This window comes from Oenanthe melanoleuca, chromosome 25 (genome assembly GCF_029582105.1).
Source record: "Oenanthe melanoleuca isolate GR-GAL-2019-014 chromosome 25, OMel1.0, whole genome shotgun sequence".
Lineage (NCBI taxonomy): Eukaryota > Metazoa > Chordata > Aves > Passeriformes > Muscicapidae > Oenanthe > Oenanthe melanoleuca.
The window spans coordinates 7,848,353-7,865,040 of record NC_079358.1 but is presented as its reverse complement, the minus strand read 5'-3'; the positions used below and the strand labels follow the sequence as shown (position 1 = coordinate 7,865,040).

The 16,688-nt window shown below is 63.7% G+C and overlaps 1 protein-coding gene across 3 annotated transcripts in view; it reads right to left on the bottom strand.

Annotated features, from left to right (window-relative positions):
- The window catches only part of KAT5 (lysine acetyltransferase 5), a 16,982-nt gene extending 411 nt beyond the window's left edge, over window positions 1-16,571 (bottom strand). Inside the window, exons 1-14 of one of the 3 annotated variants that reach the window (XM_056510185.1) lie at window positions 16,480-16,571; window positions 16,263-16,329; window positions 15,736-15,804; window positions 14,058-14,194; window positions 12,517-12,720; window positions 11,047-11,127; window positions 8,822-8,896; window positions 6,487-6,735; window positions 4,505-4,594; window positions 4,283-4,423; window positions 3,779-3,872; window positions 2,993-3,152; window positions 2,489-2,570; window positions 854-989 (exon numbers count right to left, since the gene is read on the bottom strand). In XM_056510185.1, the coding sequence (XP_056366160.1) occupies window positions 855-989; window positions 2,489-2,570; window positions 2,993-3,152; window positions 3,779-3,872; window positions 4,283-4,423; window positions 4,505-4,594; window positions 6,487-6,735; window positions 8,822-8,896; window positions 11,047-11,127; window positions 12,517-12,720; window positions 14,058-14,194; window positions 15,736-15,804; window positions 16,263-16,329; window positions 16,480-16,488 (1,593 nt within the window). In that variant the 5' untranslated portion in view covers window positions 16,489-16,571 and the 3' untranslated portion in view covers window position 854. Of the gene's footprint in view, window positions 1-582; window positions 990-2,488; window positions 2,571-2,992; window positions 3,153-3,778; window positions 3,873-4,282; window positions 4,424-4,504; window positions 4,595-6,486; window positions 6,736-8,821; window positions 8,897-11,046; window positions 11,128-12,516; window positions 12,721-14,057; window positions 14,195-15,735; window positions 15,805-16,262 lie in introns of those variants that run through there. The other 2 variants (XM_056510187.1, XM_056510186.1) reach the window with 2 other exon arrangements.
- Window positions 16,572-16,688: the final 117 nt, after the last annotated feature.

Here is a 16,688-nt window from a genome sequence, read left to right as displayed (position 1 = left end):
GGGCTGGGGCGTTAGTGGGGGCTGGGGCGCATCTGGGGGCTGGGGGCACTTAGGGGGGGCTGGGGCGCATCTGGGGGGGGCTGGGGGCACGTTAGGGGGGTCTGGAGTCACATTTGGGGGCTGGGGGCACATCTGGGGTTGTTTTGCCCACACTGTGAGTCTGGGGGAGGTTGGGGTGGCCGGGGTGACATGTGGGGACCCTGGGCTGTCATGGGGGGGTGGGGGGGTTGCACTTTGGGGGTCCAAAATCCTCATCTGGGGCTCCCAGGGTAATTTTTGGGGTCCCAGGGGTCACATTTGGGGGTCCTGGGGTCAATTTGGGGTCTCAAGCATCCCATTTTGGGGTCCCTGACCCCCCTCTCACCCTGCCCCTCCCCAGCTCCACGCCCCGGTGAGTGACAGCGACGAGGAGGCGGAGCCCTGAGGCCACGCCCACCAGGACCACACCCAGGGTGGCGCCGGCGCAGGCCACGCCCCTCCTGTGACATCAACGGATCCAGCGTGGCTGAGGCCACGCCCCTCGTTACCAGAGCTGGCCACACCCATGGGCGGGGCCTGACCCAACCAGAGTGCCTGGGCCCCTCCCAGTGTGGGTGGAGCCTGCGGAAGCCCCACCCCCTTTTATTTAAAAACCCAAAGCTGTTCACAGGAGGCTCCACCCACAAACGAAGCCACTCCCGCGGTGGGCGTGGCCCGGCAGTGCCCCACCCCTTTCCTTTTATGGTCAATAAAGGACGTGCGGCGCCAGCCGTGGGCGGGGCCGGGTGTTGCTCGGTGAGGTGCGTCAGGTGACCGGGGGGGCGTGGCCTGGCGGGGCGTGGCCCGGCGGGGGCGTGGCCTGGCGGGGCGTGGCCTCACCACTTGCCCCGCTTGCTCCAGTCCTTGGGGGTGAAGTGCAGGCACTTGGCGTCGATGCGCAGGAGCCGCTTCAGCATCGCCCGCTCGTGGCCCTCCACGATGTCCTCGGAGAGCGTCAGGATGTACTGGCCCTGCGGGGGGACAGGTGGGACAGGTGTACACAGGTGTACAGGTGTGTCAGGGTGTACTGGCCCTGCGGGGGGACAGGTGGGACAGGTGTACAGGTGTGTCAGGGTGTACTGGCCCTGCGGGGGGGACAGGTGTGCACAGGTGTACAGGTGTGTCAGGGTGTACTGGCCCTGCGGGGGGACAGGTGGGACAGGTGTACAGGTGTGTCAGGGTGTACTGGCCCTGCGGGGGGACAGGTGGGACAGGTGTACACAGGTGTACAGGTGTGTCAGGGTGTACTGGCCCTGCGGGGGGGACAGGTGTGCACAGGTGTGTCAGGGTGTACTGGCCCTGCGGGGGGACAGGTGTGCACAGGTGTACAGGTGTGTCAGGGTGTACTGGCCCTGCGGGGGGATAGGTGTGCACAGGTGTACAGGTGTGTCAGGGTGTACTGGCCCTGCGGGGGGACAGGTGTACAGGTGTGTACTGACCCTGTACAGGTGTGTGCTGAGCCTGTACAGGTGTGTGCTGAGCCTGTACAGGTGTGTACTGAGCCTGTACAGGTGTGTGCTGAGCCTGTACAGGTGTGTGCTGAGCCTGTACAGGTGTGTACTGAGCCTGTACAGGTGTGTGCTGAGCCTGTACAGGTGTGTACTGAGCCTGTACAGGTGTGTGCTGAGCCTGTACAGGTGTGTACTGAGCCTGTACAGGTGTGTGCTGAGCCTGTACAGGTGTGTGCTGAGCCTGTACAGGTGTGTACTGAGCCTGTACAGGTGTGTGCTGAGCCTGTACAGGTGTGTACAGGTGTGTACTGACCCTGTACAGGTGTGTCAGGATGTTCTGGCTCTGCAGGGGGGACAGGTGGGACAGGTGTGTGCTGAGCCTGTACAGGTGTGTGCTGACCCTGTACAGGTGTGTGCTGAGCCTGTACAGGTGTGTACTGAGTGTACAGGTGTGTACTGAGCCTGTACAGGTGTGTCAGGATGTTCTGGCTCTGCATGGGGAGAACAGGTGTGCACAGGTGTGTGCTGAGCCTGTACAGGTGTGTCAGGATGTACTGGCCCTGCAGGGGGGGACAGGTGTGCACAGGTGTCTGCTGAGCCTGTACAGGTGTGTGCTGAGCCTGTACAGGTGTGTACTGAGCCTGTACAGGTGTGTCAGGATGTACTGGCCCTGGACAGGTGAGACAGGTGTGTACAGGTGTGTACTGACCCCCATACAAGTGTGTACGGGTGGGTGTGTACAGGTGTGTCAGGGTGTACTGACGTACAGGTGTGTGCTGATCCTGTACAGGTGATTCAGGGTGCACTGACCCTGTACAGGTGTGTACTGATCCTGTACAGGTGTGTACAGGTGTGTCAGAGTATACTAATCCCGTACAGGTGTGCACAGGTGAGGAAGAAATTCATGTGTGGGACCCAGATGTCTAAATGGGGACACACAGGAATATTTTACAGGCCCCCTCCCCAGGTGTGTGAGCCCTCCCAGGTGTGTGGGCCCCCCCAGGTGTGTGGGCCCTCACCTTGTAGTAGTTGATGAGGTTCAGGTACTGCAGCGTGGAGATCACATCCTCCTTCTTGATACTGGTGATCTCGCTGATCTCACTGGGGGAGGGGGGAAATGAGGGGGGGCTGCACCCCCAGACCCCCCAGAATCCCCCAAAACCTCCAATCCCCCCACCCACCTGACACCCCCAGACCCCCCCAGGTTGATGAAAGGAAGGGGTGGAGCCTTGTGTGGGTGTGGCTAACAATAATTAGGGGCGTGGCTTTGTCGGGGTGGGCGTGGCCTGGAGGAGCAGTGCTGCAATGCTGAGCATTGATTGACAGATGGGGCGGGGCCTCGTGGCTGTGGGTGTGGCCTGGAGAAGTTGCCACGCCCCCAAAGTGGGGATGGATGGTGGGCGGGGCTAAAAGAAGGGGGTGCGTCATTGTGGGTGTGGCTTCCCACAGGTGGGCGTGGTCTGGACAAGGCGATTATTTGGAGCTCTGGGAAGGGGCGTGGCCAGGGAGGGGGCGTGTCTCACTTGATGGTGATCTGGGGCCGCTCGCCCGCCTCGGCCTTGAGCCCCATGAGGATCTCCAGGATGGTCTGGGACCAGTAGCTGCGGTAGGAGAGCAGCCCCAGGTCCGAGAGCGGCTTCTCGGGGGTGCCCGTCTTGCCCTCCACCTTGGAGAGCTCGTAACCTGCGGCACAGGACAGGGCGGGGCTGGGCCCGGGCTGGGGTCTGGGGTGCCGGGGGGGTTGGGGGTCACTGACTGAAGGGGACCCCAGGGGTGGGGTTTGGGGTCCCAGGGGGGTTTAGGGGGTCACTGATTGAAGGGGACCCCAGGGGGTGGGGTTTGGGGGGTCACTGATTGAAGGGGACCCCAGGGGGTGGGGTTTGGGGTCCCAGGGGTGGGATTTGGGGTCCCCAGGGGGATTCTGGGCGTCCCTGATTGAAGGGGATCCCAGGGACTGGGATTTGGGGGGGGGTCACTGACTGAAGGGGGTCCCAGGGGGTGGGATTTGGGGTCCCCAGGGGGAATTTTTGGGGTCACTGACTGAAGAGGATCCCAAGGGATGGGATTTGGGGGGTCACTGACTGAAGGGGGTCCCAAGGGACTGGGATTTGGGGGGTCACTGACTGAAGGGGATCCCAGGGACTGGGATTTGGGGGGATCACTGACTGAAGGGGGTCCCAGGGGATGGGATTTGGGGGGATCACTGACTGAAGGGGGTCCCAGGGGATGGGATTTGGGGGGATCACTGACTGAAGGGGGTCCCAGGGGCTGGGGTTTGGGGTCCCAGGGGGATTTTGGGGGTCACTGACTGAACTCGATGAGCAGTTTGCCGTAGCCCCGGCGCTGGTACGGGGGCAGGGTCAGGATGCAGGCCACGTTGTAATCCTCGGTGGATTCCTTCTCCTGCAGCAAATCCCCCAGGGTTGGACCCCAAAAACCCCTGGAACTACCCCAAAGACCTCTGGGACCACCCCAAACCTCTGGCACCACCCCAGAAACCCCTGGGGTTGCACCCCAAAAACTCCCCAGGATCAGATCCCACAAACTCCCTTGGGACCACCCCAAAATCCCCCAGGATTCCAAAACCCACCAAAAACCCCTCTGGAAAAACCCCCAAATCCCTCAGGAATCCCCAAAATCCCCTCCAGGACCCCCCAGACCCTCCCCACGTCCCCTCTTCCCCTCCCTCCCTCACCCTCCAGGACCCTTCCCCAGCTCTCCATCCCTCTGTGCTCCAATCCACTCCCTCCAAACCCCCCAAATCCCCCCCCAGACCCCCCAAATTCCCCCCAGAATCCCCCCCAGGCCCCCACCTTGGAGAAGTATCCCACGATGTGGAAACCTTTGCAGTCGTACTCGGTCATGACGTAGAACAGGAAGGGGTCGGTGTCGTAGTAAAGGGTTTTGTGGTCCAGGAAACACTTGGCCAGGAGGCAGAGATTCTGGGAATAACTCTGGGGAGGGGTCCCAGGGGGCGTCAGTGGGGTTTTGGGGTGAGGGGGACCCCCCCCGGGACCCCCCCAAATCCCCCTCACCTTGTTCTTGCGGCCGTCGATCTCGAAGAAGGAAATGGTGCCCTTGCGGTAGATCTCGTTCCCGGGGGGGTGCCGCAGGTCACACTTGGTCTGGGGGGGATTTTGGGGGGTTTTTGGGGGGTGGGGGTTGAGTGGTGGAAGGGGAATATCGGGGGTGAAAATGGGGAGGGAAGAGGGGGAGATTGGGGGGGGAGAAAATGGGGAGTGAGGAGGGAATTTAGGGGTTTGGGGAGGGAATTTGGGGGTTTTGGGGAGGTAAAAAGGGGGGTGAGGGGGTAAAAATTGGGGGTTGAGGATTCCCAAGTCTTTCTAGGCATCGCTGAAATCCCCCTGGGGGTGCCCCAAATCAGGGTCCAGCCTCGTCCTGTCTCCCCAAAACCCCTGAAACCCTCCCAAAATCTCCTGAATTCTTCCCAAATCCTTCTGGGGATGCCTGAAAATCCTTCTGGGCTTTTCAAATCCCTCTGGGAATGCCCCAAATCGAGGATTCCTGGGTCCAGCTTTGCCCTGATTCCCAAAACCCCTGAAACTCCCCCAGATGCCCCCAACAATCCCCTAAATTCTCTAAAAACTCCCCCAAATCCCTCTGAAACATCCTAAAATCTCCTCAAATCCCTCTGGGGATGCCCCAGATTGGGGATTCCTGGGTCCAGCTTTGCCCTGACTCCCCAAATTCCCCTAAAACCTCCCGAAATCTCCTCAAAACTCCTTCAAAACCACCTGGAACTCCCCCAAATTGTCTCAAAACTCCCTCAAACCCCCCCAAGCCCCCCCATTCCCCATACCAGGTGTCTCTGCAGGCAGAACTCACACAGGTACAGCACTGGGAGCCCCCAAATCCTCCCCAGACACCCCCAAACCCTCCCAAACCCCCTGTACCAGGTGTCTCTGCAGGCACCACTAACACAGGTACAGCACTGGGAGCCCCCAGACCCCCCTAAAGCCCCCCCAGACCCCCATTCCCTGTACCAGGTGTCGCTGCAGGCAGCTCTCACACAGGTACAGCACTGGGAGCCCCCAAATCCTCCCCAGACACCCCCAAACCCTCCCAAACCCCCCGTACCAGGTGTCTCTGCAGGCAGCACTAACACAGGTACAGCACTGGGAGCCCCCAGACCCCCCTAAAGCCCCCATACCAGGTGTCTCTGCAGGTGGCTCTCACACAGGTACAGCACTGGGAGCCCCCAGACCCTCCCCAGACCCCCCCAATCCCCCCATACCTGGTGTCTTTGCAGGTGGCTCTCACACAGGTACAGCACTGGGAGCCCCCAAAGCCCCCTGAAACACCCCCAAAGCCCCCAATCCCCCCATACCAGGTGTCTCTGCAGGCAGCTCTCACACAGGTACAGCACTGGGAACCCCCAGACCCTCCCCAAACCCCCCCAGACCCCCATTCCCATACCAGGTGTCTCTGCAGGCAGCGCAGGCTGTGGCCGTACTTGAGGCAGAACTCGCACAGGTACAGCGCCGGCAGCCCCCAGACCCCCCAGACCCCCCTGAAACACCCCCAAACCCCCCAATCCCCCCATACCTGGTGTCTCTGCATGTGGCTCTCACACAGGTACAGCACTGGGAGCCCCCAAACCCTCCCCAGACCCCCCTGAAACACCCCCAAAGCCCCCAATCCCCCCGTACCAGGTGTCTCTGCAGGCAGCACTAACAGAGGTACAGCACCGGCAGCCCCCAAACCCTCCCCAGACCCCCCCAAACCCCCCCAGACCCCCAGTCCCGTACCAGGTGTCTCTGCAGGCAGCGCAGGCTGTGGCCGTACTTGAGGCAGAACTCGCACAGGTACAGCACCGGCAGCCCCCAGACCCCCCAGACCCCCCTGAAACACCCCCAAACCCCCCAATCCCCCCATACCTGGTGTCTCTGCATGTGGCTCTCACACAGATACAGCACCGGCAGCCCCCAGAACCCCCAAACTCCCCCAGACCGCCCCAAACCCCCCTGAAAGCCCCCCCAGACCCCCATTCCCGTACCAGGTGTCTCTGCAGGCAGCGCAGGCTGTGGCCGTACTTGAGGCAGAACTCGCACAGGTACAGCACCGGCAGCCCCGTCAGCTCCTGCGGGTACGGTGAGAAGTACCAGGGCTTGAGGCGGTGCCGGCCCAGCTCGATGCACTCGATGTTCTTCATCCTGGTGACGATGTCGTCGTGGCTCCGGTCCGACACCAGGCTGCCCGTCATGCGCGGCGCCGACGGAGCGCCGTCCGAGGAGTCCTGGGAGTCCTGGGGACAGGGACACGTCAGGGAGGGGACATGGGGACATGGGACGGGGGACAGGGACAGGGGACAGGGACATGGGGACAGGGACAGGTCAGCGAGGGGACGGGGACGGGACAGGAGGACAGGGGGACATGGGGACAGGGGGACAGGGACAGGGATGGCAACATGGGGACAGGGGACAGGGACATGGGGACAGGGACAGGTCAGGGAGGGGACATGGGGACAGGGACAGGGGACAGGGACACGTCAGGGAGGGGACACAGGGACAGGGGACAGGGGACAGCGACATGGGGACAGGGGGACAGGGACAGGGATGGCGACATGGGGACAGGGGCACAGGGGGACAGGGGACAGGGAATGGGGACAGGGGACAGGGACAGGGACATGGGGACAGGGACAGGTCAGGGAAGGGACGGGGACATGGGGACAAGGGGACAGGGGACAGGGGACAGGGACATGGGACGGGGACATGGGGACAGGGAACAGGGACATGGGGACAGGGACAGGTCAGGGAGGGGACGGGGACATGGGACAGGGGGACAGGGGACAGGGACAGGTCAGGGAGGGGACATGGGGACATGGGACAGGGGACAGGGACAGGGACACGTCAGGGAGGGGACATGGGGACATGGGACAGGGGACAGGGACACGTCAGGGAGGGGACATGGGGACATGGGACAGGGGACAGGGACAGGGACGCGTCAGGGAGGGGACATGGGGACATGGGACAGGGGACAGGGACAGGGACACGTCAGGGAGGGGACATGGGGACATGGGACAGGATGGGACAGGGGACAGGGACATGGGGACAGGGACAGGTCAGGGAGGGGACGGGGACATGGGACAGGAACAGGGGACAGGGACAGGTCAGGGAGGGGACATGGGGACAGGGACAGGGGGACAGGGGACATGGGGACAGGGACAGGGACATGGGACAGGGACAGGTCAGGGAGGGGACGGTGATAGGGACATGGGGACAAGGGACACGTCAGGGAGGGGACAGGGACATGGGGACAGGGGACAGGGACATGGGGACAGGGGACAGGGACAGGGACATGGGGACAGGGACAGGGATGGCGACACGGGGACAGGGACAGGGGGACAGGGACGCGTCAGGGAGGGGATGGGGACATGGGGACAGGGACAGGGGACAGGGACAGGGATGGGGACAAGGGGACAGGGATGGGGGACAGGTCAGGGACAGGGATGGGGACACAGGAACAGAGCCAGGGATGGGGACATGGGGACAGGTCAGGGCTGGAGACAGGATCAGGGATGGGGACTTGGGGACAGGTCAGGGCTGGAGACAGGATCAGGGATGGGGACTGGGACAGGTCAGGGATGGGAACAGGGATGGGGACAGGGATGGGGACATGGGGACAGGGATGGGGACATGGGGTCAGGGCTGGGGACAGGGACAGGTCAGGGGAACAGGGATGGGGACAGGGATGGGGACATGGGGACAGGGATGGGGACAGGGACAGGTCAGGGATGGGGATAGGGACATGGGGACAGGGATGGGGACAGGGTCAGGGACAAGGTCAGGGATGGGGACATGGGGACAGCTCAGGGCTGGGGACAGAGATGGGGACAAGGATGGGGACAGGGGTCAGTTGACAGGGATGGGGAGACAGGGATGGGGACAGGGACAGGTCAGAGATGGGGACAGTGATAGGGATGGGGACACAGGGACAGGGACAGGGATGGGGACAGTGATGGGGATGGGGACACTGGGACAGAGGTCAGCAATGGGGACACAGGGGTCAGTGATGGGGACAATGGGGACAGTGGGGTCAGTGCTGGGGACAGTGGGGCACAGGGTTCAGGGCTGGGACAGCGAGGTCAGGGCTGGGGTACAGGGGAGTCAGGGCTGGGGGCACCAGGGTGTCCCTGGATATCCCCAGGTATCCCAGAGTGTCCCCAGGTGTCCCCAGGGTTTCCCCAGGGTGTCCCCAGGGTTTCCCCAGGTGTCCCCAGGTGTCCCCAGAGTTTCCCCAGGGTGTCCCCAGGTGTTCCTGGGTGTCCCCAGGTGTCCCCATGTCCCCAGGGTGTCCCCAGGGTTTCCCCAGGTGTCCCCAGGTGTCCCCACCTCGTCTGTCCCCAGACACGCCGATTTCCTCTTCCTGCCCGGCTGAGCCGCCACCGCCCGGCGCGCGGAGCCGTTCTGGGGAGAGAGGGGGGTCAGCCCTGCAGCCCCACCCCGGAGTCACCTGGGACACCCCAAAATCACCCCCAGAGCCACCTGAGACACCCCAAAATCACCCTGAGACACCCCCTCTAAAATCACCCCCACAGTCACCTGAGACACCCCAAAATCACCTGAGACACCCCAGAATCACCCCGAGTCACCTGAGACACCCCAAATCACCCCCACAGTCACCTGAGACACCCCAGAATCACCTGAGACACCCCAGAATCACCCTGAGACACCCCAAAATCACCCCCAGAGTCACCGGGACACCCCAAAATCACCCCCAGAGCCACCTGAGACACCCCAAATCACCCTGAGACACCCCAAAATAATCGAGACACCCCCAGAGCCACCTGAGACACCCCAAATCACCCTGAGACACCCCAGAATCACCCCACAGTCACCTGAGACACCCCAAATCACCCTGAGACACCCCAAAATTCACCCCAATCATCCTGAGACACCCCAGAATCACCCCCCAAAAATCACCCCAATCACCCTGAGACACCCCAAATCACCTGAGACACCCCAAATCACCCTGAGACACCCCAAAACCCCTGAGACACCCCAAAATCCCTGAGACACCCCAAATCACCCTGAGACCACCCCAGAATCACCCCAGAGTCACCTGAGACACCCCAAATCACCCTGAGACACCCCAGAATCACCCCCCAAATCACCCTAAAACCACCCCAAAAATCACCCCCCAAATCAAGCCAAAAACCACCCCAAAATCACCCTGAGACACCCCAAAATTACCCCAAAACACCTCAAAATCCAGACACCCCCAAATCATCCCCGAACCTACAGAACACACCCCAAAATCAGTCCCAAAACTCCCAAATCCCCCCTGGGCACCCCAAAATCTCCCCAGGGAGTTGGATGCGGTTACTGGTCAGTTACTGGTGTATTACTGGTCAGTTACTGGTGTATTACTGGTCAGTTACTGGTGGTGGTTGCTGGTGTTACTGGCCCATACTGGTGGTACTGGTGGTGGTTACTGGTGTTACTGGCCCATACTGGTGGTACTGGTAGTGGTTACTGATGTTCCTAGTGGTGTTTACTGGTGTTCCTGGTGGGGATTACTGGTGTTACTGGGCCATACTGGTGTTACTGGGCCATACTGGTGTTCCTGGTGGTGGTTACTGGTGTTACTGGCCCATACTGGTGGTACTGGTAGTGGTTACTGATGTTCCTAGTGGTGTTTACTGGTGTTCCTGGTGGGGATTACTGGTGTTACTGGGCCATACTGGTGGTACTGGTAGTGATTACTGGTGTTCCTGGTGGTGGTTACTGGTGTTCCTGGGCCATACTGGTGTCACTGGTAGTGGTTACTGGTGTTACTGGCCCATACTGGTGTTCCTGATGGTGGTTACTGGTGTTACTGGGCCATACTGGTGGTGGTTACTGGTGTTCCTGGTGGTGGTTACTGGTGTTCCTGGTGGTGGTTACTGGTGTTCCTGGCCCATACTGGTGTTACTGGCCCATACTGGTGGTGGTTACTGGTGTTACTGGCCCATACCGGTGTTACTGGCCCATACTGGTGGTGGTTACTGGTGTTACTGGGCCATACTGGTGTTACTGGGCCGTACTGGTGGTGGTTACTGGTGTTCCTGGCCCATACTGGTGGTGGTTACTGGTGTTACTGGGCCGTACTGGTGGTACTGGGCCGTACTGGTGTTACTGGGCCATACTGGTGGTGGTTACTGGTGTTCCTGGCCCATACTGGTGGTACTGGCCCGTACTGGTGGTGGTTACTGGCGTTACTGGGCCGTACTGGTGTTCCTGGCCCATACTGGCGTTACTGGGCCATACTGGTGTTACTGGGCCGTACTGGTGTTCCTGGCCCATACTGGTGGTGGTTACTGGCATTACTGGGCCATGGTTACTGGTGTTACTGGGCCGTACTGGTGGTACTGGGCCGTACTGGTGTTACTGGGCCATACTGGTGTTCCTGGGCCATACTGGTGGTGGTTACTGGTGTTACTGGCCCGTACTGGTGTTACTGGCCCATACTGGTGGTACTGGGCCGTACTGGTGGTGGTTACTGGCGTTACTGGGCCGTACTGGTGGTACTGGGCCGTACTGGTGTTACTGGGCCGTACTGGTGGTACTGGGCTCACCTGGGGGAAGACGGACGCCTGCGAGGTCTCGGTGGGGGCGGGGACGGGCGTGGCCGGAGACACAACCTCGACCTTGCGCTTCTGGGGGGAGTCCAGTGCAGCCCAGTTAATCCCAGTTCAGCCCAGTCCCTCCCAGTTCAGCCCAGTTCATCCCTGTGCCCTCCCAGTTCAGCCCAGTTCAGCCCAGTCCCTCCCAGTTCAGCCCAGTTCATCCCTGTCCCTCCCATTCCATCCCATCCCTGTTGCTGGGGGGTAACTGGGAGCAGTGGGAGGCTCTGTTGTCCCTTCCCAGTGCTCCCAGTATCCCCCCAGTGCTCCCAGTGCTCCCAGTGCCCTCCCAGTATGCTCCCAGTGCTCCCAGTGCTCCCAGTGCCCTCCCAGTATGCTCCCAGTGCTCCCATGCTCCCAGTATCCCCCCAGTGCTCCCAGTGCTCCCAGTGCCCTCCCAGTATGCTCCCAGTATACCCTAGGCAGGGGAGGCTCAGGGGACCCATTGGGGACAGGAATGGGGACACTGTGGGGACAATGATCCACTGGGGACAGAGACCCCTGGGGACAGGGATGGGGACAGGGACACCCTGGGGACATCCTGGGGACATCCTGGGGACACCCTGGGGACAGGGACACCCTGGGGACAGGGATGTGGGGACAGGGACACCCTGGGGACAGGGACACCCTAGGGATAGGAATGGGGACAGGGATATCCTAGGGACATCCTAGGGACAGGGACAGAGACACCCTGGGGACAGGGACACCCTGGGGACATCCTGGGGACACCCTGGGGACAGGAATGGGGACACCCTGGGGACATCCTGGGGACAGGGATGGGGACAGGAATGGGGACAGGGACACCCTGGGGACATCCTGGGGACATCCTGGGGACACCCTGGGGACAGGAATGGGGACACCCTGGGGACAGGGACACCCTGGGGACAGGGATGGGGACAGGGACACCCTGGGGACATCCTGGGGACACCCTGGGGACAGGAATGGGGACAGGGATATCCTAGGGACAGGGATGGGGACAGGGATATCCTAGAGACATCCTAGGGACAGGGACAGGGACACCCTGGGGACATCCTGGGGATACCCTGGGGACATCCTGGGGACAGGGACACTGTGGGGACAATGACCCCCTGGGGACAGGGACAGGGACACCCTGGGGACAGGGACATCCTGGGGACAGGGATGGGGACAGGGACACCTTGGGGACATCCTAGGAACAGGGACAGGGACACCCTGGGGACACCCTGGGGACAGGGATGGGGACAGGGACACCCTGGGGACACCACAGGTGACAAAACGCCCTTGGGACCTGTCGGGGGCCGTTTCTGGGGCTGCTTTTGGGGCCGTTTCTGGGACCATTGGTGACACTGGTGGCACTGGTGACTCTGGGGCCATTCGGGGGCACTGGTGGCACTGGTGGCACTGGTGGCACTGGTGGCACTGGGACAGGGGCCCGGGCGTTACCGTGGGGCGCTGGGGGCCCGGGGGGGGCTCGGCCTCGCTCTCCTTGGGCAGCTGCAGGCGGAGCGTGATGGGCCCCGGCCCCGCTGGCCCCGCTGGCCCCGCTGGCCCCGCTGGCCCCGCCGGTGGCCCTGGTGGCCCTGGTGGCCCTGGCAAACTCTTCCCGCTGGCTGGGGCCACCGGCAGCGCCAGCTCCAGGCTCTTCCTCTGCGCCGGGAGGAAGAGGAGGAGTTTAGGGGGGGCGGGGAGGGGACACGGTGACAAAGCCACCGCGGGCGGGGGTCCCTCCCCTCACCCCCCGGGTCCCCTCCCTGGGGACAGAGGTGGCCACAAGGGCTCCTGAGGGGCTCGGGGGCGGCCTCGAGGGGGCAGGGATGTCCCCAGGGTCCCTTAAAGGGGTCAGGGATGTCCCCAAGGTCCCTTAAAGGGCTTGGAAATGTCCCCAGGGTCCCCTAAAGGGGCTGGGGATGTCCCCAAGGGGTCAGAGATGTCCCCAGAGAGGGACTGGGGATGTCCCCAAGGGGTTGAGGATGACCCCAAAGGGTCAGAGATGTCCCCAAGGCCCCCAGACAGGGACTGGGGATGCCCCAAGGTCCCCTAAAGAAGCTGCAGGTGTCCCCAAGAGGTCGAGGGTGTCCCCAAGGTCCCTTGAAAGAATCAGAAATGTCCCCAGGGTCCCCTGAAGGGGCTGGGGATGTCCCCAAGGGTCCTGGGAATGGACCTGGGGGGTCCTGGGGATGTCACCACCCCCCAAGGGGTGCCCCCAGGGATGTCCCTGCCATGGGGGGGCAGTGTCCCCCCCCCGAGGGGGTTTGGGGACTCCAGGTCTGTCCCCAGCCGAGTGTCCCCTGTCCCTGTCCCCAGCCTGGTGTGTGGCCCCTGTCCCCTGTGTCCCCCCAGGGTGTCCCCTCAGTGCTGGCCCTGCTCAGTCCCCAAGGCTGTCCCCTGTCCTTACACTGTCACCTGCACCTGCTGTCCCCAAACTCTGTCCCTGCTGTCCCCAACCCTGTCCCTGCTGTCCCCAAACCTGTCCCTGTCCCACCCCCAGGGCCACCCCCTGCCTTCAGTCCCCTCCTCAGCCCCCTCTGCTCTCCTGTCCCCATGATGTCCCCTGTCCCTCCAGTGTCCCCTGTTCCTCTGTCTCTCCAGTGTCCCCTTGATGTCACCCATCCTCCTGGTGTTCCTTGTCACCCATTTCCCCTGACTCCCGAATATCCCCTTTACCCTTGATGTCCTCTGTCACTACCATGTCCCCAATGTCCTCCAATGTCCCCAGTGTCCCCCCAGTGTCCCTGCAGTATCCCCCTAGCGTCCCCACTGTCCCCAGTGTCCCCACTGTCCCCAGTGTCCCCAATGTCCCCAGTGTCCCCAGTGTCCCCAGTGTCCCCAATGTCCCCAGTGTCCCCAGTGTCCCCACTGTCCCCACTGTCCCCAGTGTCCCCAGTGTCCCCCCCAGTGTCCCCAGTGTCCCCCCCAATGTCCCCAGTGTCCCCAGTGTCCCCAGTGTCCCCAGTGTCCCCAGTGTCCCCAGTTCCGTGCCTCACCGGGTCCCTGTCGGGGGAGCCGGGCCGGGAGCCGGGCAGCCCGTTCTTGGTGGGGGTCTTGGCCTCTTTCCGGGGCACCTGGACCCGCTTCAGGTCCAGCCGGTCGTGGGTCACCCACTCGTCCAGACGCTTGTTAACTGGGGACAGGGGGCAGGATGGCACTGGGCTGGCACCCAGAGCCCCTGGGAACCCCCCAGGAACCCCCCAGGAACCCCTGGGACCCCCTGGGGACACGGGATGGCACCTGCGCTGAACCCCTGGGGACACAGGATGGCACCTGGGCTGGCACCCAGAACCCCCCAGGAACCCCTGGGGACACAGGATGGCACTGGGCTGAACCCCTGGGACACAGGATGGCACCTGGGCTGGCACCCAGAACCACCCAGGAACCCCTGGGGACACGGGATGGCACCTGGGCTGGCACCCAGAACCCCTGGGACCCCCTGGGGACACAGGATGGCACCTTGGCTGAACCCCTGGGACACAGGATGGCACTGGGCTGTCCCCAGAACCCCTGGGGACACAGGATGGCACTGGGCTGGCACCCAGAACCCCTGGGACCCCCTGGGGACACAGGATGGCACCTGGGCTGGCACCCAAAACCGCCCAGGAACCCCCCAGGAACCCCTGGGACCCCCTGGGGACACGGGATGGCACCTGGGCTGAACCCCTGGGGACACAGGATGGCACCTGGGCTGTCCCCAGAACCCCTGGGGACACAGGATGGCACCTGGGCTGGCACCCAGGAACCCCTGGGGACACGGGATGGCACCTGGGCTGGCACCCAGAACCTCTGGGAACCCCCCAGGAACCCCCCAGGAACCCCTGGGACCCCCTGGGGACACAGGATGGCACTGGGCTGTCCCCAGAACCCCTGGGGACACAGGATGGCACCTGGGCTGGCACCCAGGAACCCCTGGGGACACGGGATGGCACCTGGGCTGGCACCCAGAACCTCTGGGAACCCCCCAGGAACCCCCCAGGAACCCCTGGGACCCCCTGGGGACATGGGATGGCACCTGGGCTGGCACCCAGAACCCCTGGGACCCCCCAGGAACCCCTGGGACCCCCTGGGGACACGGGATGGCACCTGGGCTGAACCCCTGGGGACACAGGATGGCACCTGGGCTGTCCCCAGAACCCCTGGGAACCCCTGGGACCCCCCAGGAACCCCTGGGACCCCCCAGGAACCCCTGGGACCCCCTGGGGACACGGGATGGCACCTGGGCTGGCACCCAGAACCCCTGGGAACCCCCTGGGGACACAGGATGGCACTGGGCTGGCACCCAGAACCCCCCAGGAACCCCTGGGGACACGGGATGGCACCTGGGCTGTCCCCAGAACCCCTGGGGACACAGGATGGCACCTGGGCTGAACCCCTGGGACACGGGATGGCACCTGGGCTGGCACCCAGAACCCCTGGGAACCCCCTGGGGACACGGGATGGCCCTGGGCTGGCACCCAGGAACCCCCTGGGGACACATAGGGTGACAGTGACACCCCAGTGCCCACCAGTGACACCCCAGTGTCCCTCCACGACCCCTGTGACCTCTTGGGGGACACTCCGGGGGTCACAGCGAGGTGCTGCCCCCCCCAAACCCCTCCACGTCCCCAGCCCGGCCCTGGGGACCCCGGGGTGCCCCCCCCGTGCCCCCCCCGTGCCCCCAGCCCCACTCACAGTCGATGTAGTGCACGTAGAACAGTTTCCTCCCGCTGATGTCCTTCACACTCAGGATCTCGGCCAGAGCTGGGGGGAGCGGGGGGGGGTCACCACTCCTTCTGGGGACCCCCAAAGCCACCAGGGACCCCCAAAATCCCCACAAGGATCCCCAAAACCGACCAGGGACCCACAAAAACCGACCAGGGACCCACAAAAACCTACCCAGGGACCCCCAAAGCCCACCCAGGGACCCCCGAATTCCCCCCAAGGATCTCCCCCCCCCCCAGCCTGGGCTGTGCCCCACCCCCCATGAACCCCTCATGTCCCCAAACCCCTCTGGGGACCCCCCAGCCCCCCCCAATCTCTGACACACCCTCGGGACCCCCGCCCCCTCCCCAGCCCCGCCCCAATGCAAACCCCGCCCCTTTCCCTCACCAGGCCCCGCCCCTCGCTCGATTTCCCGCCCTTTCCCGCAGCCCCGCCCCCTCCCGGCCCCTCCCCTCTCCCCCATTGGCTGCCCCGGCCCGAGCCCCGCCCCCACTCACGCCACTCATCCTCGTTGTCCTGGTTACGGCGCAGCACGGGCAGGCGGCAGCCCTCGGACACCTCCCCCTGCGGGGGCGGGGCCTCGTCAGGGCCGGGGGGGCCCCAAAACCCCCGCGGGGGGTTCGGGGGATCCCCAAACCCTTCCGGAGGCTCCCGGAACCCTTCGGGCGGCTCCCCGAACCCCCTCCGCGCTGCTCCCCCCCGCCCGCTCCCCACCTCCGCCATTCTCCTCTCGGCCTTCGCTTCCGGCCGGCCCGACGCACTTCCGGGCTGCGGCCACGCCCCTTTCCGCCCGAGAGCCGCCCCGCTGTGACCCCGCCCCCTAGCGGCCGGGAGGACCCGGGGGCGGGGCCTGGAGGACCCGGGGGGCGGGGCCTTCCCGGCATTGCCCTGGTCACGTGGGCGCGCGGCGCTTCCGCGAGCGG